The following is a 20,954-nucleotide window of genomic DNA, read 5'->3' on the forward strand; positions in this document are numbered from 1 at the left end:
GACATCCACAATTGGGGGAGGAGGAGGCTGCAGACTAGGGTCTCATTTTCCAGGGAAGCCTCCATACTTTGGCGTCTGGGCCACTTCTCTGATCCAAGCCACCATCATTTCCCCCTGGGCTAGTGCAATCACCTCCAGGCTGGCCTCCCTGCTCCTGACCCCACAGTCTGTTCTCCTCATGGCAGAGAGGGACCCTATGAGCACCCAGATCAGATCACATGTTTCCCATCCTCTGGACTTTCCGTGGGTCCGTCTCACTCACGGTAAAAGTAAACTTCCCCTCGTCATGCCTCTGACCTCCTCTTCAGCAGCCCACTCTGCTCCAGAGACCTGCTATCCTCTTCACTAAATCACCAGCGTCTTCCCACCTCAGGGCCTTTGCACTGCTTGTTCCTTCCCTCAGGGGCCCACATGGTTCCACCCCAATTTCAGGTCTTTTCTCACATATCACCTCTGTGAGGCCTTCACCAACCACTTGATTTTAAATCACAGTATGTGTACTCAAATTTCACATCCTCCTTTTCTACCATACCTTTTATTTATTCATCTGGTGTACTGTCTCCCTATTGTGGGCTGAACTGTGTCTCCCCCAAAATTCATAAGTTGAAGCTCTAACCCCCAACTGTGACTGTATTTGGAGATCGGGCCTTGAAGGAGGTAATTAAGTTTAAATGAGGTCATAGGGTAGGTCCCCAAAATGATTGGTGTCCTTATAAAAAAAAAAAAAAAAAAAAAAAAAGGAAGAGATCCTAGGGACGTGCGCACACAGGGGAAAAAGCCATGTGAGGACACAGAGAGAAGATGGCTACTTGCAAGCTGAGAGAGGCCTCAGGAGGAACTGATCCTGCCAGCAGCTTGATCTTGAACTTCCAGCTTGTAGAACTTGAGAAAATAAATTTCTGTTGTTTAAGCCACTCCGAGTGTGGTATTTTGTTACAGCAGCCCTAACAGACTAATGCACTCACTAACTTATTAAAGCTCTAGGACCACAGGATGTTTGTTTTGTATTCTGCGGTATCACACTTAGTAGGTGTTCAATGATGTCCTCAGTGACCCAGAATCTAAAGCAGGTTCAAGAGCCCCGGATGGGTGTTGGAGACTTAGGTCCTGGACTCAAGAGCTGAGTTTGGCATTTGGGTTCCGAGGGAGAAAACCAGGTTCCAAAGAGGTGCCAGCCCCTAGCGCACGGCTCCCGCTGCCAGCAGGGATCCCGCCCCCCGCCCCCCAGTCTCATTCCTTGATTTTGTACTGGCAACGCCCATATCTGTCTCCAGCAGCCACCCCTTCCTTGAGCTCTATTCCCATGATCCAGTGGACTCCTAAATGCTCCCCCTGATGTTTTAGATATCAGATTCCTCATCACCATCACATCCCACACTGTCCCTCAAATCTGCTCCTCCTTCAAATCTGTCCCTGGGTGACCCCACTTTATCCCCCCGGTCCTGAGCCTTGAATGTTGGCCTGGACACCTCCCTCCCTCCCCTTCCCCTGCCCATTCCCATTACAGGGCATCTTTCCTATCTGCCTCCCTCTGCACTTCCCTCTGGCCCCACCCTGGTCCAGCTCCAGTCTCTTCCCTGGGCTCTCAGCCCCCAATTTTGGCAATCACCCCAATGCAGAGGGATCTGTCTAAATCTGATGATGTTGGGGTGCCTGGGTGGCTCAGTCAGTTAAGAGACCAACTCTGGCTCAGGTTGTGATCTCATAGTTTGTGGGTTCGAGCCCCGGGCTCTGTGCTGACAGCTCAGAGCCTAGAGCTGCTTTGGATTCTGTGTCTCCCTCTCTCTCTGCCCCTCCCCTGTTCGTGCTCTCTCTCTCTCTCTCAAAACTAAATAAACATTTAAAATAAATAAATAAATAAATAAATAAATAAATAAATAAATAAATAAATCTGATGATGTCTATCCTTTTGATAAAAATCTCTAATTTCTCCCCATCTCAAACAGAATAAAATCAAAACTGCTAATCACAGATTACCTAGGCCCTGTCAACTCCTCTGACCTCCTCTCCTCCCTGGCTCCCCCTTGTCTCCTATTCTCTAGACATACTGGTTTTTCTGGACCTCCAGCATTTCAGCTCCTTCCCACCTCCCTCAGGGCCTTTGCATCCTGGCTGTGCCTCCTGTCTGGAATGCTTTCTCCCTTCATCTTATGTCATGCAGCCATCAGCTTCTCAGAGAGTCCTTCTCTGACCACCAAGTCTAAAATCTCAACACTGTCAACCTGATATTTTGCATTCTTTTTACTGCCTTATCATAATCTATTCTTGGGCGCCTGGCTGGCTCAATCCATTGAGGTTCTGACTCTTGATTTCAGCTCAGGTCATTATCTCAGGTTTGTGAGCTCCAGCCCCGAATCAGGTTCCTCACTGACATTGCAGAGCCTGCTTGGGATTCTCTCTCTCCCTCTCTCTGCCCCTCCCCACTCGCTCTCTCAAAAATAAACTTAAGAAATATATTAAAAATAACCTATTCTTTTCTGCATAGCTCTTACCTAGAGTTATCCACTTCTCATACATTTCTTGTCTATGTATTTACGGGTTTGTTTATTGTCTCTCTCGCTCACGACAATGTAAGCTCCATAAAGGCAGAAAATGTGTCGGTTTTGTTTCTGAACTGAAACAAAATTGACTGGATTTGAATTCCAGCTCTACTATCCAGCTGTGTGACCTTGAGCATATTACTTCCCCTCTCTGGGCTTCAGTTTCCTCTCTGGTAAAATATAATAAATAGTATCTACCTTATGGGTTTGTCGTGTGTATTAAATGCCAAGTGCTTAGAACAGTGCCTGGAACAGGGTGAAAAATATATAAATGATCATAGTGGTGGTGGTGATAATGATTATTACTTTTATCCCCACCACTTGGAATAGGGTTCCTGGATCATAGTAGGAAAATTTTTGGAATGAATGAATGAATGAATAAGCAGATGACTGGGTGGCGGAAGCCCTCCTAAGGCCACACCTTGGGACGGTGGGCTGGGCAGGGGTCACTTGGGGATCACCTGGAAGCGCAGGATGATGGTCCAGACTAGCCCCAGGGTCAGCCGGTGGTTCCCGTCCACAATGTCATGCGAGCCCACGTTTTCCAGGTGCACGCGCTGCTCCTTCAGGAACTGCAGCGCCTTGTCCACGTTTTCCAGCGAGTGGATCCTCATGCGACCTCGAGTGGGTCTTGGCTAGAGTGGCAGGAGCGTTGGGAGGTGGAGGGCCTGGCCAAGGGCCCGGTGCCCTCGGCCTCCTACCAACGAGGTCGGCCCCCCATAGCCACGCCCCCTGGATGTCCAAACCCAGGCCACGCCCCTTCAGTCTTCTCAAAGACCACGGACGTCTTTGCCCCTTCCAGCCAGACCCTTTCAAGAGCCTGTTCCCTTCCTGGATTATTCTAGTTCCTGTCCCCACCCTTTCTTTCTACTGAAGTTCCACATCCAACCTGATGGCCACCTCTTATCCAGAAGCCTCAGCAACCTACCGGTAACCACACTCCTGTCCTCTGCCTTTGACCTCTGTTCCAGGCCCCCCAGGTTTGGCCCCTGGCCACGCCCCTCACTGCCTCCCTTTCAGGCCTAGAGCCACGCCCATTCCCCTAGGTCTCCGAGGGTTCTACTATTACTTCCAACGTTTCTGTTCTATAGCCATGCCCCACAGGACTTCGGAGCTCCAGTCTCTGGTCCTTTAATGAACCTCTAGCTCCTCAGAATCCCACCCTTTGCGGTGAAGCCTCATCCAAGCCCAGATACACAATTGCAACACGGGACGCCAGGGTGGCTCAGTGGGTTAAGCGTGGGACTCCTGGTTTCCACTCAGGTCGTGATCTCGTTCTTCGTGGGTTCAAGCCCCGCATCGGGCTCTGCTCTGACAGTGCAGAGCCTGCTTGGGATTCTCCCTCTCTCCCTTTCTCTCTCTGCCTCTCCCCTGCTCATGCTCTCTCTCTCTGTGTCTCAAAAATAAATAAACTTAAAAAAAAAATACAACAGCAACTCATATAAAAACAAGCCAGACCCATTCCAGAGTTCTGTCTGGTTACCCAGATTTCCACGACCTAAGCCTCCCCTTCCGATGACAACTGTACCTTCATCCACAGACCCTCTGCAACAGGGTCCTGCCCCTATTTTACGGCCAAGCCTCTTGCTACCGCACTACCCAGGCCAGTCGCTTCTAATAAAGCCCCTTCCTTCTCCAATTGCCCCACCCCTTCCTTCCCACTGAGCTTTTCCCCACCACAAGCCCAGAGTCCGCTGGATCTCCGGCCTTCACCTTCGGCAGAGCCCAGCCTCGGTGCCCAGCCACGCCCCCACGCTGCTCACGCCCAAGCCCCACTTCCGGCCATAGCCCCACCCACCTGAGCAAAGAGGCCGCTCACCCATCGGGCTCTTCCAGGACACACCACACGTCGGTTAGCCAGGCCCTGTCGTAGCCCAGCCCGGAATCCCGGGGCCGCCCCCTTCCCCCAGGCCCGCAGGCCCCCTCACCAGCTGCTCCCCGGACAGCACTTCCAGGAGCCGCGTGAGCACAAAGCCGTCCCGGAGGTCGGCATACAGGTCCCCGATGTGGCAGCCGACGCGGGCGAGATGCGAGTTCACCCACTTGGTGAAGGTCTTCTTCTGCACGGCCTCGCGCTCATCTGAAGGACAGGCTCTGATGAGCCCCCGCGCCCCCAGCACCTCTCCCCTTGCAGCTTCTCCGCAGCCCCTCACTCCGGGCCAAACCCTGTTTCGGCCCAGCTCTGCAGCAATCAGGGCTTCGCACAAGCGGCTCCTCCTACCTGGGACGCCCGGCCCACCCTTCGCTGCCCGCCTGGAGACGCGTCCTTTAAAGCTTTCCTGAGACATCGCTTCCACAAGAAGCCTTCCCTGATTCCCACCCCAGCCGGCCCTATTCATTCGCTCCGTACATACTGGGGCATCTACTATGTGCCTCCGCACTCTTCTTGGCTCTGAGTACAGACAGAGGCCTTCCCTCCCAGAGCTCAGTTTAGTGGGGCACAGATAATACACTAGGGAGCTAGAGAAGGTTAAGGAGAGAAGGTTAAGGAGAGGGCGGGAGGGAACGAGAGCTGTGTTTCAGGAAGACCTCTTGGCTGCTGTGGAGAGGGTGGGTCAGAGAGGGCAAGAATGACAGCCCAGGGCAGGGAGACTGGGGAAGCGACTCTCGAAAGAGCGGACCAGCGGCACCAGGGCAGAAGCTGGGAATGGGAGAAGGGGACACACCAGGGATAGTTACAGATGAAATAATAATAATAATAAGAAGAAGACTTGGGTGTGACGGGTTGTGGGGGTGAAGGGGAAGGAATATGCTAGAATGAATGCCCCTGAGGAAAAGAACCGAGTCACAGACACCCTCAAGCGGCAGCCGAACGGCCAGCTACAACCTGCATTTCCCACATCCCTAGGGAGCAGAGTGCCCACGTGACTGCCATGGGAGTGAAGGTGCAGGGGGGAGGGGGGAGGGGTGCAGGGTGGGGGCGAGGTGTCAGAACAATGTGGGCAACTACTGCTGCACTTACAAAGGCATTGCTAACTCTCTCCTACAACGTTGTATTTTATTTTATTTATTTTTTTTTAATTTTTTTTTTCAACATTTTTTATTTATTTTTGGGACAGAGAGAGACAGAGGATGAACGGGGGAGGGGCAGAGAGAGAGGGAGACACAGAATCGGAAACAGGCTCCAGGCTCCGAGCCATCAGCCCAGAGCCTGACGCGGGGCTCAAACTCACGGACCGCGAGATCGTGACCTGGCTGAAGTCGGACGCCCAACCGACTGCGCCACCCAGGCGCCCCTATTTTATTTTTTTTAGTAACAGCTTAGATGAGCTATAATTCACCTACTATCAAATTCACCCTTTCAAAGCGTAACTTCGGTGACTTTTAGTATAGTCACAGGGTTGTGCAACCCACACCACCATCTGATATCAGAACATTTTCATCCCTCCAAGGAAAAACCTTGCGCCCTTTAGCAGTCACTCCTCATTCCCCCTTCTCCCAGCCCTGGGACACTATGAATCTCTTTTCTGTCTCTCCGGATTTACCTATTCTGGACATCTCAAATAAATAGAATCATACAATATATGACCTTTTGGGTGTCTGGCTTCTTTCACTTAACATCATGTTTTCAAAGTACATCCATGCCATCACATATATCAGTACTTTATTTCTTTTTTACGGCTAAATAATATTCCATTCTGTGGCTCTCCTGCATTTTACTCCTCTACTCATCAACGGATGGACATTGGGGTTGTTTCCACTTTGTGGCTATTATGAATAACGCAACTATGAACATTCGAGTACATACAAGTCCTTGTGTGGACACATGTTTTCAGTTATCTTGAGTAAATACGCAGGAGTGAAATGGTTGGGTCCTATGGTAACTCTACATTTAAACTTTTTTTTTAAGTTTATTTTTGAGAGAGAGAGAGAGAGAGAGAGAGAGAGAGAGAGAGAGAGAGAGACATCGAGCAAGCCTGAGCAGGAGAAGGGCAGACAGAGAGGGAGAGAGAGAATCCTAAGCAGGCTCCAAGCTGTCAGAGCAGAGCCCGACGTGGGGCCTCAACCCACAGGCCGTGAGATCATGCATGATCTGAGCCGAAATCAAGAGTCAGATGTTCAGCCGACTGAGCCACCCAGGTGTCCTTACATTTAACCTTTTGAGGAACTGCCAGACTGTTTTCTCAAGTGGCTGTGCCATTTTACATTCCCACCGGCAATGTACGAGGGTTCCGGTGTCCCCACATCCTCAGACCACTTGTTATTTTCCATTTGATCAGGGCCATTCTAGTGGTATAAAATGGTCTCTCACTGTGCTTTTGATTTGCATTTCCCTGATGACTAATGATGTTGAGCATCTTTTCGTGTGTTCATTGCCCACGTGTGTATCTTCTTTGGAGAAACATCTATGCAAATCCCTTCCCTGTCTCAGTTGGGTTAGTCTTTTCTATCATCTGTAGTTTCTTTGCAACTTCGTGTAAATCTATAATTATTTCATAATTTAAAGTGTTATCAAAACAGGCGGTGCCCAGGTGGCTCAGTCCGTTGGGCGACCAACTCTTGATTTCAGCCCAGGTCGTGACCCTAGGGTCATGGGATCGATCCCCGCGTTGGGCTCCTCACTGAGCGTGCAGCCTGCTTAAGATTCTCTCTCTCTCTCTCTCTCTCTCTCTCTCTCTCTCTCTCTCTCTCTCTCTCTCTCCCTCTCCCCCTGCCCCTCTCCCCACCTCCCCCTCTCTCTGGCTCTCTAAAAAAATAAATTAAAAAATAAAATAAAGTGTTACCAAAACAGGAAACTACTGCCTGGCCTTCTTTTCTCTTCTCCCAGCTTCCACAAGCTTGAGCACAAGGTCCACAGGGCACAGGATAGAAGGACCTGGAACCCACGCTGATAGCTTGGAGGAGAGCCTCCCTGCCCACCAGGCTGCCCATCTCAGGATTATCCAGGAGGGAGAAATGAGCTTCTATCTCCTTTAAGTCACTGCATTGTGGGGTCAGTCTCTTGCAACAGCTCAGCCTGCACAGTATGGTTAGCATTTCATTATTGAAGAACTTCATTGTCGCACTTCTAAGTTCCCTAGTCATGCAGTAATCAAGATTTGTATAGCCAGTCTATTTCCCCTTTTAACCATTTGACAGCTCTCAATTTCTTTTACCATAACATTTACCTTTTGTAATACTGTTTTTTTTAATTAAGTAAACTCTGCCCCCAATGCGGGGCTCAAACTCACGACCCCAAGATCAAGAGTCGCATACTCCACCCACTTAGCCAGCCGGGCGCCCCTTCATAATATTATTAAATATCGCATTTGACTCTGGCAGTAGAAAATATGCACTGTAGAGCGCCTGGGTGGCTCAGTCGGTTAAGCTTCCGACTTCAGCTCAGGTCAGGTCAGAGTCTGCTTGGGATCCTCTCTCTCTCCCTCTATCTCAGCCCTTCCCCCACTGATACCTTGTCTCTCTCTCAAAATAAATAAATAAATAAATAAATAAATAAATAAATAAATAAATAGGGGCACCTGGGTAGCTCAGTTAGTTAAGCTTCTGACTTCAGCTCATGTCATGATCTCACGGTTTGTGGGTTCGAGCCCCACGTCGGGCTCTGTGCTGACAGCTCGGAACCTGGAGCCTGTTTTGGATTCTGTGTCTCCCTCTCTCTCTGCCCTTCCCCTGCTCACACTCTGTCTCTCCCTCTCAAAAAATAAACATTAAAAAAAATTTTTTTAAAGAAAATATGCAATGCTGGAAAATATCCACTGACTGACCTGTATTTTTTTTTTTTACATTAAACTAGATGTTGAAAGTTTACCTCTAATTTGAAAGTGAGTATGCAGAAACTAATAGTAAATTCACATGAAAGATCTTGTTTGTTTAAATGTGGGTTTTGTGCTGTGTGGATAGGATGGGGACCCGTGTGAGCACCTGACCATCAATCACACACGAAGAAGGGATCACGGAATAGACGCTGACTCGAGTATTTGGTTATTTTGCCTTCTAGTGGCCGGTGCCCGAGCCAAATGGCAGATTTGGGCGAATGCTGAAGCCAAAGTGGAACTTCTGTGCATCCCCAGCATGGTGCCAGAATGGGGACAATTGCATTCAGTCCTGCCTCCATTGATAACATGCTGTTTGACTTCGAGTGGCCATTTCTCTCCTTTGGGCCTCCATTTCCCCCATTTGCAAAATGAGGGGTTTGGACTAGATCAATGGACTCTGAGGGACTCTGAGTGTTTGGGAACTCGTGCTTGGAAGACGGATCCACGAGAATATTGTCTTATTTTGTAATCTCATTTTGCTGGTACCAAAAGAAAATTAATAGAAACACATCCTGGCCCATCCGGATGGTGACCTCATAAAGCACAATACCGTGAGATATTGGGTTTTGTGATTACAAATCCTGTTAGCATGGGGATGCCTGGGTGGCTCAGTCGGTTAAGCGTCCGACCTCGGCTCAGGTCATGATCTTGCGGTTTGTGAGTTCAAGTCTCCTGTCAGGCTCTGTGCCGACATCTCAGGCGCCCCCCAAATCTCCCTACTTTTAAATGCTGGCAACTGATTTATGTCTGTATAAAACACAGTGGAGGGGCGAGTCTGGGTGGCTCAGTCAGTTAAGCCTCTGACTCTTGATTTTGGCTCAGGTCATGATCTCGAGGTTTGTGAGTTCAAGTTCTGCGCTGAGCTCTACACGGACATCTCGGTGCCTGCTTAGGATTCTCTCTCTCTCTCTCTCTCTCTCTCTCTCTCTCTCTGCCCCTCCCCCCCGCCAAGAAATAAATAAATAAACGTTTAGAAAAAAACTACAATGGGGGTGAAACCAGATATGCCCCAGAGTGCCACTTCCGACCTAAGATGACACTGAATGTTTACTGTGTTGGTGAGTGTGTTCGGTTACCACGTAGTGTCTTCCGTGTACCCTGAGGCCACCTCTACTGTCCTGCCTGTGCTCTGAGCCCAGGGAGACTGCCACTGCTGACTGTCTCAAAAGGGTTCCCCCGGCCCTCAAAGGCCTCAGACTTCCAGTTGGGTTTGGCTAAGAGGAGAAAGGAAGGGCTGAGGAATTTATTCCCTCCCTGCCTGACCAGCTTTCAGCAGCGCCTGGTTCCTCTTTCTACAGTCCCCGGCGTGTGAGGCCTCTGTCCCCCTCACTGCTCCCTGCCCCCATCCCTGAGTGTCCACTGACCTTGTAAGTGCCTGTAGCCCTGGCCACACCTCTGCAATTAGTCCCTTCGTTAAGCTCCCCTCAATGTTACCCCCTTGAGGGAGCCATCTGCTTCCTGCCGAGACTCTAGCTGGCACCCATACCTCTGGGCTGTCAAGACTCCCAGCCAAATGACAACTGTCTTACCTCTGCCATTGTGCTCATATGGAGTTACCATTTATGTATTCTTCTCCTCTGTGCTAATCACTAGCGCAAGCAAAACACATTTCCTCAGAATAAGACTTCAGGGGCGCCTGGGTGGTTCAGTTGGCTAAGCGTCCGACTTCACCTCAGGGTTCGTCATCTTGTGCCTCTGTCTCCCTCGCTCTGCCCCTTCTTCCTGCCCCCCGCCCCCCGCACTCGCGTGTGCTCTTTCTCTCTCAAAGAGAAATGTTTAAAATCAATAAATATGGGGGCGCCTGGGTGGCACAGTCGGTTAAGCATCCGACTTCAGCCAGGTCACGATCTCGCTTTCCGTGAGTTCGAGCCCCGCGTAGGGCTCTGGGCCGATGGCTCGGAGCCTGGAGCCTGTTTCCGATTCTGTGTCTCCCTCTCTCTCTGCCCCTCCCCCGTTCATGCTCTGTCTCTCTCTGTCCCAAAAATAAATAAAAAACGTTGAAAAAAAATTAAAAAAAAAATAAAATAAAATCAATAAATATATTTAAAAAATTAAAAAAGAATAAGACTTCAATTTATTCATCTCTTTAATACATTGAAACTTTCACGGAGCTGAGGAACCACTATTCTTTTGTCCATTATTGGTTAAGGAGAAAGGATATAGAGAGACTTAGTATGTCACCAGTTTGGCTACTGGTCTGGGAAAAATTAAGAAGCCAGAAAATACCAGTAGTGGTGGAAAGGTGGGGACATCCTAACCTTCCGTGTCTCCTGGTGGGAGTTACAGACTAGGGCAGTCCTCTGGGCAGCAATCTGAGTCTAAATAAATTCGAGCACACCCCCATAACACAGCAGTGCTTATGTCCCATAAACTTTTCCACACTGGTTTATAAGGAGCATGTATGAGGATGTTCAATGCAATGCAATTTGGGGGGCAAGGGGCAGAGGCAGGTTGGGGGTTGTATAGGGCTGTCAGATTTATGACAAAGTGAAATTGCAGATCGGTAGGGAAAAGAAAGTCTTTTCCATAAATGGAGCTGAGTCAACCTGCTACCCAAAAGTGGCAAAAAACAAACAAACAAACAAAAACCTGACCCCCCACTATACACAGTAATAGAAATATCATTTGGCTTCTAAATCTAAATGTGAAAGGAATAAGACTCTTAGAAGAAAATACCAAAAAACATCTCCCTGACCTTGAAGTAGGCGAAGATTCTTTTTTCCTAGAGAGCATTTCCTCTTTTGTTTGGGTTTTTTTTTTAAGTCTATTAATTTATTTTGACAGAGACAGAAGGCACAGGGGAGGGAGACAGAGAGAATCCCAAGCAGGCTCTGCATGGTCAGTGCAGAGCCCCATGCTGGGCTTGAACTCACCAACCAGGAGATCATGACCTGAACCGAAGTCGGACACCTAACCGACTGAGCCACCTCGTCACCTCCCGGCCAAGATTTCTTCAACAAGACAACAAATGTGAGCCACATAGGAAATATGTACTAATTACCAAATTAGACTACATTTAAATTAAGAAATACCGTTCATCAAGAGGCAACATTAAAAGAGTAAAAAGACAAGCCACACAGTGGGAGAAAATATTCACAACACATACATCTGACAAAGGACTTGGACCCAGAATATGCAAGAACTCCTAGAAAACAATCAGAAAAGGGCAGGAACATTAATATGCAAACGGGCAAGGGACTTGAATGGGCATGGCACAGGAGGCTATCCAAATAGTGAATAAGCAGATGAAAAGGTGCTCCACTCCACCTCATTAGTTGTTATTAGTCATCAGGAAAATGTGAATTAAAACCACAATAGAATGCACACCCATCAGAATGGCTAAAATCAAAAAGATGGACCACACTAGGGGCTGGATGTACAGTAACTGAATCCCTCGTACACTGCTGGTGGGAATGTAAAATGTTACAAATCGGCAGTTTCCACTAAAGTTAGATATACACCTACCCTATGACCCAACACTTTCTTTCGCTCGATGTGGGTGTAAGTCACCAAAAATGAGTGCTTACGCCCCCCAAAAACAGGTACGAGGAAGCTTAAAGCAGCAATAGTTTGTAATAGTTTGAAATACTAGTAATTACTGGTTTGTGATAGTCTAGCTTGTGCTGGCCCTAAACCAGAAGCAACCCAAATGCTCACCAACAGGTGAATGGGAAAAATTCGCCGTATTCACACTGTGGAATACGATACAGCAACGAGAAGGAGCACCCTACAAGTACGTGTAGACAGGGATGAGTCTCACAAGCACAGTGTTGACTGAAGGAAGCCAGACACAAAGGGGTACATCCTTCAGGACTCTGTTTTTACGAAGTTCAAATAGCAGGAAAACAAATGTATGCTGTTAGAAGTTAGGCCAGTCTTAGGGCGCCTGGGTGGCTCAGTCGGTTAAGCGTCCGACTTCGGCTCAGGTCATGATCTCACGGTCCGTGAGTTCGAGCCCCGCATCGGGCTCTGGGCTGACAGCTCAGAGCCTGGAGCCTGTTTCAGATTCTGTGTCTCCCTCTCTCTGACCCTCCCCCATTCATGCTCCGTCTCTCTCTGTCTCAAAAATAAATAAACGTTAAAAAAAAAAAAAAAAAAAGAAGAAGAAGTTAGGCCAGTCTTTACTCTAGGGAAGTAGTGAGAGAGGTAGCCTTAGGGGGGCGGGCTTCTCTGGGGCCGTTACATTCTTTTTCCTTATCTGGGGACTGGTTACCACCCGCTGCTCATTGGTGGAAATGCTGGGGACTCACGATTTATCTGCATTTTTATGTGCATATAATACTTTAATAAACAGTTAAAGTATGATATACATGCCCACTAATTAGCAATGCACATTTTGTAAAATTATTGACCCACAAAGATAAGAATTTGCATTAAAACTATCAGAATGGGGAGCGTCTGGGTGGCTCAGTCAGTTAAGCATCCAACTTCAGCTCAGGTCATGATCTCACGGTTTGTGAGTTCGAGCCCCGCGTCAGGCTCTGTGCTGACAGCTCAGAGCCTGGAGCTTGCTTTGGATTCTGTGTCTTCCTCTCTCTCTGCCCCTCCCCTGCTCACACTCTGTCTCTCTCTCCCAAACAAAACAAAACAAAACAAAACAAAACAAAACAAAACAAAACAAAACAAAAAAACTAGGGTGCCTGGTGGCTCAGTTGGTTAAGTGTCCGATTCTTGATTTTGGCCCAGGTCATGATTTCACTGTTCATGAGTTCAAGCCCCATGTCCAGATCCACACTCACAATGCATAGGCTGCTTGGGATCCTCTCTCTCCCTTTCTCTCTGCCCCTTCTGCATGCTCTCTCGCTCTCAAAATAAATAAATAAACTTAAAATTTTTTTTTAAGTATATATCAGAATGGGAGGGGTACCTGTGTGGCTCAGTCAGTTGAGCAACCAACTCTTGATTTCGGTTCAGGTCATGATCCCAGGGTCGTGGGGTGGAGCCTTGCATTGGACTCGCACTGAGCGTGAAGCCTGCTTGGGATTCTCTCTCTCTCTGCCCCCCTCCCCCACTTGTGTTCTCTGTCTCCCTCTCAAAATAAGTAAATCAACAAACAAACAAAAAACTACCAGAACAGGGCACCTGGGTGGTTCAGTCCATTAAGTGTCTGACTCTCGATTTCAGCTCAGGTCATGATCTCACAGTTTGTGGGTTCAAGCCGCACGTCAGGCTCCATGTTGACAGCTTGGAGCCTGCTTAGGATTCTCACTCTCCCTCTCTCTCTCTCTCTCTGCCCCTCCCCCACTCATGCTCTCTCTTTTTTTCTCTCCCTCTCAAAATAAATAAATAAACATAGAACAAGAGAGATGAAAACAGTTGTGGGTTTGTTGCATTTAGGAAAATTATAGATGTAATAAGAAGACATGGGGCACGTATGAGAATTTTTTTTTTTTTCCTTACAGGGGATCCCTACACTTCTCTGGACTAGATGTTTGTCTGTTTGTGGTATCGGCACTGATGTTCTGTGAATCAGTGAAGAGTCCTTGATCCCCATGTTACCACATCCCACCCCTGCTTAAAATCTTACCATAGCTCCCCAGTGCCCTCACAACCTACATGGCGGCCTAGAAGGCCCCTCAGGATCTGACTCCAGCTGCTTCCTTTCGCATTGCATTAGTCACCACCGCCTTCTACCCACTCCCAACTTTTGGAAGGGTTGCATATGCTGTTTCCTCTGCCTGGAATATTCTTCTGCTCTTCACCCCAGGGTTCACTCTTATTCATCCTTCTGGGCTCAGCTTAGGCACCTCCTCCTCCAAGAAGCACTCTGCCTCTCTGGACTGAATCAGGCACCTCATCTGAGCTCCAATAGTCCCTGGGCTTCCCCATCCCAGCCCCCTGCCTGTGCCTCACTATCCTGGCCCTGACCACTCCGGGTCATCACTACTCTCCCAGGGGACTGGGAGCTCTTTGGGCTGGCTCAGTTACCATCATGTCCCTCAGATTGTCCAGCATAGGTCAGGCACAGGGGAGGCACTGAATATTTTGTGGATGAAATAATCTAGAATTCTAAGCTGATGTGATCCCAAGTTTTTAAGGTTCTAAGAGTCTAAAAGTATGATTTTAAGTTTCCACGAGTGTATTTTATACCAGTCTAGTTTCTTTTCTTTTTTTTTTTTTTACATGTTTCTTTTCTTTTCTTTTCTTTTTTTTTTTCATTTTTGAGAGACAGAGAAAGACAGAGCACAAGCGGGGGAGAGGCAGAGAGAGAGGAAAACACAGAATCCGAAGCAGGCTCCAGGCTCCGAGCTGTCAGCACAGAGCCCAACGTAGGGCTCGAATTCACAAACTGCGAGATCATGACCTGAGCCGAAGTCGGACACTTAACCCACTAAGCCACCCAAGCGCCCCTCTGGTTTCTTTTTTTTCTTTTAAGTTTATTTATTTATTTTGAGAGAGAGAGAGAAAAAGCATGAGTGGGGGAGGTGCAGAGAGAGAGGAGAGAGAGAGAGAGAGAGAGAGAGAGAATCCCAAGCGGACTCCTCACTGTCAGTGCCAGTGCAGAGCCTGATTCGGGGCTCAAACTCATGAACTGTGAGATCATGACCTGAGCCAAAGTCAGATACTCAACCGACTGAGCCACCCAGGTGACCCCATTCTAGTTTCTAAATCAGAGGAAGCTGACCATCCATTAGTTAATTCTCATTCACGCTTTTGTGGCACATATAGATTTTTTTTAACTGGGAAATTGTACAAAAACATCAGAGCTAGGGGCACCTGGGTGTCTCAGTTGAATGTCCGACTTCGGCTTAGGTCATGATCTTGCAACCCATGAGTTCAAGCCCTGCATCGGGCTCTGTGCTGACAGCTCAGAACCTTGAGCCTGCTTCAGATTCTGTGTCTCCCTCTCTCTCTGCCCCTGCCCTGCTCACGCTGTGTGTGTCTCTCTCTCAATCAAAAATAAATAACATTTAGGGGTGCCTGGGTGGCTCAGTCGGTTGAGCGTCCGACTTCGGCTCAGGGAATGATCTCACAGTTCATGGGTTCAAGCCTTGCGTCGGGCTCTGCGCTGACAGGTCGGAGCCTGGAACCTGCTTTGGATTCTGTGTCTCCCTCTTTCTCTGCCCCTCCCCCGCTCACGCTCTGTCACTCTCTCTCTCAAAAATAAATAAACATTAAAATTTTTAAAAATAAATAACTAAATAAATAAATAACATTTAAAAAAAAAATCAGAGCTAGCAAATTTGGGCCCACAGTTCCCATGGCTGGAGCTGGTGACCAGGGTATTGTTCCCCAGTTGACCATGGCCCCCAGTCTACTCTCTCATTTATGTCACCTGCTTCTGGGAGGCCCTTAGGTTTGACACCACTCTTCAACATCTTATCATTATAAAGTTTCAACAATCTTAGTATCAAAGATCCCATGATGGATATGTTGAGTTACTAAAATTCTGAGATTCTGAGGGAACGGATTCCGACCTTAGGGTTTTAAGATTTCATGATTACTACAGTCTTCGTTTATGTTTACAACATTCCGCGTTTCTGAGATAAGAAGGTCCCAAGGGTCAAAGGTACTAAGGGTCTAATGTTTTAAAGACTTAGGGCTCATGGTTATGAAGTTACATGTCTCTGAAGGTTCTCAGGGTCTTTGCTCATAGCTTTTTTTCTTTGTTTATTTGTTTAGGTTTATTTTGAGAGAGAGAGCTAGAGAGAGCACACACAGTCATGTGCGAACAAGCGGGGGAGGAACAGAGAGAGAGGGAGAGAGAATCCCAAGCAGGCTCTGTGCTGTGAAGGGCAAGATCATGACCTGAGCTGCAATCGAGAGTCAAATGCTCAACGGACTGAACCACCCAGGCACCACTGTTTGTTTGTTTTGAAGTAGGCGCCATGCCCAGTGTGGGGCCCAATGCAGCTCCCCTGCCTCCCCCGAACTCACAACCCTGAGATAGAGACCTGAGCTGAGGATCAAGGGCGAGACGCTCAACCGACTGAGCCACCCAGGAGCCCTTGCTCCTAGTTTTAGTGCTGATGATTAAATAACTTCTGAGGTTCTAAAGCCCTCTCTGAATATGAAGTCCTAAGGCTCAAGGGTCTACAATTCCAAAGGTCTTCAGTTCTAAGATTCTATCACTATATGGTTCAGGTCATGATCTCAAGGTTTGTGAGTTCAAGCCCCACGTCGGCCTCTGTGCTGACAGCTCAGAGCTTGGACCCTACTTCGGATTCTGTGTCTCCCTCTCTCTCTTCCCTTCCCCCACTCATGTTCTGTCTCTCCCTCTCTCTCTTTCTCAAAAATAAATACACATTAAAAATTTACAAAAAACAAAAACATCAACGTAGGGTGACCGACCATCCTGGTTGGCCCCAGGGTTTCAGAGGGTTTCAGTGCTAAAAACTGGAAGTGTGGTCATTCTATCTCAAAATTCTCGGGATCCACATTTCTATCCTGAAATTCTAAAGGTTTAGGATTATAAAGCCCTAAGGATCTATGTGTATTAGAGTTTAGGTTTCTAAGGGTCTAAGATCCAAGGAGGTCAATGATTAAAATTTCTAAGGTCTATGATTATAAAGTTCTGTGTTCTAAGAGTCTCATTTCTAGAGGCCTCAACTTCAAAGAATCTTGGAGTATGACATTCCAAGGTCCAAAAATCCAATATTTCAGCATCTTGAGATTCTAAAGAAGTACACTTATAAAATCCCACATTTCTTTTTTATTTAAAAAAATTTTTTTTAATGTTTATTTTTATAGAGAGAGGGAGAGCATGAGAAGGGGGGCAGAGAGAGATGGAGACACAGAATCCGAAGCAGACTCCAGGCTCCAAGCTGTCAGCACAGAGCCTGACGCGGGGCTTGAACTCACAAACTGTGAGATCTTGACCTGAGCTGAGGTCCGACGCTCAACCAAACTGACCCACCCAGGCGCCCCAAAAATCCCACATTTCTGAGACTATACGTTTTCAAGGTTGTAAGGCAGCACTGCCCCATACTACAAGCCACATATGGCTACTTAAATGTAAATTAATTAAAACTGAATACAATGAAAAATTTGGTCCCTCACGAAGCACTGGCCACATTTCAAGCGCTTACAGCCAAAAGTACTAGTGGTTAGTGGTTAGTACATTGGACATCCCAGACAGAGAACATTTTCCCATCACTGTGGAAAGTTCCATTGGACAGTGTTGGTCTACAGATTCAAGTGAAAAGGGTCTGTAACTCTCTTCCCATCCTCCAGGCCATCAAGGTTCTCAAGCTCTGAGGTACACAGATACCACCCCAACAACCTCCTCCCTTTCCTCCTTCCCTCCTCCCACCCCAGCCCTCTTCCAGGTACCTGCCAAGGCCTTGATCCTGGAGCACTCAAAGAGGGAGGCGGCTGCCGTGGCGGCTGCTGGCTGCTCCCGTTCCCAGCCCCGATCCGGACTCTCCCAGCGGGCTGCAGGATTGTTGTTGTTAGGGGCCGGCAGGCCCTCCATGTTGTCCACTTCCCCTGGTACCTGTGCCATCGGGGAAGGTGAGGCCTGGGGAGGAGCAGAGGCAGGTTAGGCTAGACACAGGTCCGGAGCTCAGAGGTCCCACTTCTAACAGCCGCTGTCTGTGAGTCCTGTCCACTCCCTCACCCTCAGTTTCCCTGTCTTTAAAGTGGACCTAATACTACTGACAATAATATTCACTGTGACCACTTCATAGGGGTGTGATAAAGCACCCAGCTCAGCACCTGGAGCAGGGCAGGGGCTGGGCAAATTGTCCCTATATTATTGTTAGAAGGATGACACTTATCAGTAGAACTCTAAAATGCAGTGAAGGGGCTCTTGAGGGGTTCAGTCGGTTAAGTGTTGGACTTTGGCTCAGGTCATGATCTCACAGTTCGTAGGAGCCCCACATCGGGCTCTGTGCTGACAGATTGGGATTCTCTTTCTCTTCCTCTCTCTCTTTCTCTTCCTCTTTCTCTGCCCCTCCCCTGCTTGCATGCACGCTCTCTCTCTCAAAATAAATAAATAAACATTAAAAAAAAAAAAAAAAGACATTGGGGCACCTGGGTGGCTCAGTCGGTTAAGTGTCCGACTCTTGATTTTGGCTCAGGTCATGATCTCACAGTTCATGAGTCCGAGCCCCACATCGAACTGTCAGTGCAGAGCCTGCTTGGGATTCTCTCTCTGTCTCTCTCTCTGTCCCTCAAAAATATATAAATAAACTTTAAAAAATATAATGTTTATTTATTTTTGTTGAGAGAGAGAGAGACAGACAGAGTGTGAGCAGGGGAGGGGCAGAGAGAGAAGGAGACACAGAATCTAAAGCAGGCTCCAGGCTGTGAGCTGTCAGCACAGACCCTGATGCGGGGCTTGAACTCACCAACTAGGAGATCATGACCTGAGCCAAAGTCGGATGCTTAACAGATTGAGCCACCCAGGTGCCCCAAACTTTAAAGGATTAAAAAAAAAAAGACATTATAGAGGAGGAAACTAAGGTCCAAGGTCGCAAAGCTAGTGGGTAGCCAGAGTTCAAACACAGGTACTACATTTGCATTAAATGGCCCCAATTCTTCATCCTTATAACCACATCCTTTGCCATAGAACTCTGGAGAGTTCTATGTAGGGAGGGGAAAAGTGGAAGAGCGTCCCCTCACAACCTTGACTTCCGGTTTGGGCACATGACTAGCTTTGACCAACAGAATTAAGTGGAAGTGCTGTTGAATTCTAAGCCTAAAACTCAAAGGACTTTGCATGTTTTTGTTTGTGCTTGATTGTGACTGTGAGAAAAACACTCTCAGGGTAGGCTGGGCCTAAGGCCCCAGTCACGAAAGCCAAGGCCGGCTAAAGCAGCCAATAGTCAGCACCGCTCCCCACTCCACATCCCAACACGTGAATCAGCCCCACTGAGACCAGAAAAACTGTCCAGCGGAGCCCAGCCTAAGTCCCTGACCTCAGACTTGATGGGTAAATAAAGGCGCCATGTTTTCAAACACTGAGTTTGGGGTGGTTTCTTATGCAGCATTATTGTGGCAACAGCTAGCTGACATATTGTCTGATCCAGAGCTATGCTCTAGAACACTTGCCAGATTGCAAATATGAAACTAAAGAGGGTGGGAGGCATTCGGATACCTCTCCTCCTCCCTCTGGGCCCCCAGGCCTGATTCTGAGACTACAAAAGGAAGGAACTGTGAGGAGATCAATGTCCTTCTCAAAGACCCAAACAGCTGACAACACACCAGATTGTAAGAAAGCAGGGTCTGGGTGTTGGTCAGTGTAGCGGAGATTGTCCCTTCTAGTGGACACTCCAAAATCCACTGTTATTCTTCTCTCCTTCTACAGAAAGCTATAAGTAGGCACATGGCTACTTACCACCTGTGTGACCTTGGCCAGTCACTTCCTCTTTCTGGGCCTCAGTTTGTTCATCTGTAAAATGGCAATAATAGTGCCCATATTCTAGGGATGTTTGTAGATGAAATGAGTTAATAGTGCAGGAAATACGGTATCTAGTACATGCAAGCCCTTGATACATGGTCCTTGTTATCATTATTCATCCTCTCTGGTCACATATCTTAGCAAATCAAAGTGCCTGTGCTGGAGTCAGAGAGAAAGGAGTTCAAGCCCTGCTTTATTCTTGCTGCATCTTTAACCCATCTTTAACTTGGCCTCCCTACCTCAGTTTCCCTCCCTGTTAAATGGTGATCACAACTGTTTCCTCGGTGGAGAACACTTGGGGATGGGGAGGCACTTAGCACTTGGTGAGCTCTCTGTCAGGCTGGGAAGAGCGCTGGCCATTATGTGATTGAATGGAGAAGGAAGGGAGGCAAAGGAGATGGGGGAGGTGGAAAGAGGTGTCCCAGGGCCCCAGCAAAGGCTCCAGGCTGGGGGTGGGGAAAAAAAAAATAATAATAATCGATGCTTTAACCCTTCCGAGGCCGCGCTTCTCTCTCCCTGCAGTCTAGTCACTGTTCGAAAGCAGGGGACCTGGGAAGGACAAGGCCCGGGAGGAAGACTCACGCATGGCGCGGAGGCTGGCCTGGGTTGAGGTGTGGGGGCTCATTCTGCCCTGGACCCTTCCCCTCCTCCAGCCCGGGAGACCCTAGGGGCTCAGGCCATGCCCACGGCGCGCGGGGGAGGGATTCTCGGGCAGGTGGGGACATGCTGCAGGGAGGGGCTATCACCCAAAGCCGCTCACCTGGGCCCCGTGGCCGCCGGTGCCGCCGTCCCCGCTGCTCGCGGCGCCCGACCGCCCTCACTGGCGGCGTCCGGTGCCCGGCCCAACCCGGCCCGGCTCCGCTCGGCCCCGCCGGCCCCGCCGCTCGACCGGATCCGCATGCGCCGCCGCCGCCGCGCCTCCCCCGCTCGCGCGGCCGCCGCGCTCGGCGCGCCCCCGGGACCCCCTCCCGCCAGCCGCCTCGGCCGCCTGCGGCGCTGGCCCACGCGCGGTCACACACCGAGCCACGCCACTCGCCGGGCCAGAGGTAGCGTCACACACAGCCACGCACTCTCACGGGGTCACACACTCCCACACTGTCACACACACACACACACACGCACACACACGGGGTCACATACAGCGTCGCAAACATTTACCCACAGCCACACACTCACACGGTATCACCCCCCCCCACCCACGGGGACACACAGAGCCAAACATGCAAACTCACACGCAGTTACACGCTCACATGGGGTCCCACTCTGGCACAGTCCCCGACAGCATCACACATGGTGACACGCTCAAATAGTGCC

General features: G+C 48.8%; 1 protein-coding gene across 3 annotated transcripts in view; it reads right to left on the minus strand.

Moving 5' to 3' along the window:
* Window positions 1-20,642, minus strand: part of SPTBN4 (spectrin beta, non-erythrocytic 4) — an 81,991-nt gene extending 61,349 nt beyond the window's left edge. The window contains exons 1-5 of one of the 3 annotated variants that reach the window (XM_058706250.1): window positions 20,401-20,639; window positions 19,578-19,631; window positions 17,570-17,756; window positions 4,469-4,620; window positions 3,002-3,175 (exon numbers count right to left, since the gene is read on the minus strand). In XM_058706250.1, the coding sequence (XP_058562233.1) occupies window positions 3,002-3,175; window positions 4,469-4,620; window positions 17,570-17,741 (498 nt within the window). In that variant the 5' untranslated portion in view covers window positions 17,742-17,756; window positions 19,578-19,631; window positions 20,401-20,639. Of the gene's footprint in view, window positions 1-3,001; window positions 3,176-4,468; window positions 4,621-17,569; window positions 17,757-19,577; window positions 19,632-20,400 lie in introns of all 3 variants that reach the window. The other 2 variants (XR_009255609.1, XM_058706249.1) reach the window with 2 other exon arrangements.
* Between the last annotated feature and the right edge of the window lie 312 nt (window positions 20,643-20,954).

The sequence above is a fragment of the Neofelis nebulosa genome, chromosome 17 (assembly GCF_028018385.1).
Source record: "Neofelis nebulosa isolate mNeoNeb1 chromosome 17, mNeoNeb1.pri, whole genome shotgun sequence".
NCBI lineage: Eukaryota > Metazoa > Chordata > Mammalia > Carnivora > Felidae > Neofelis > Neofelis nebulosa.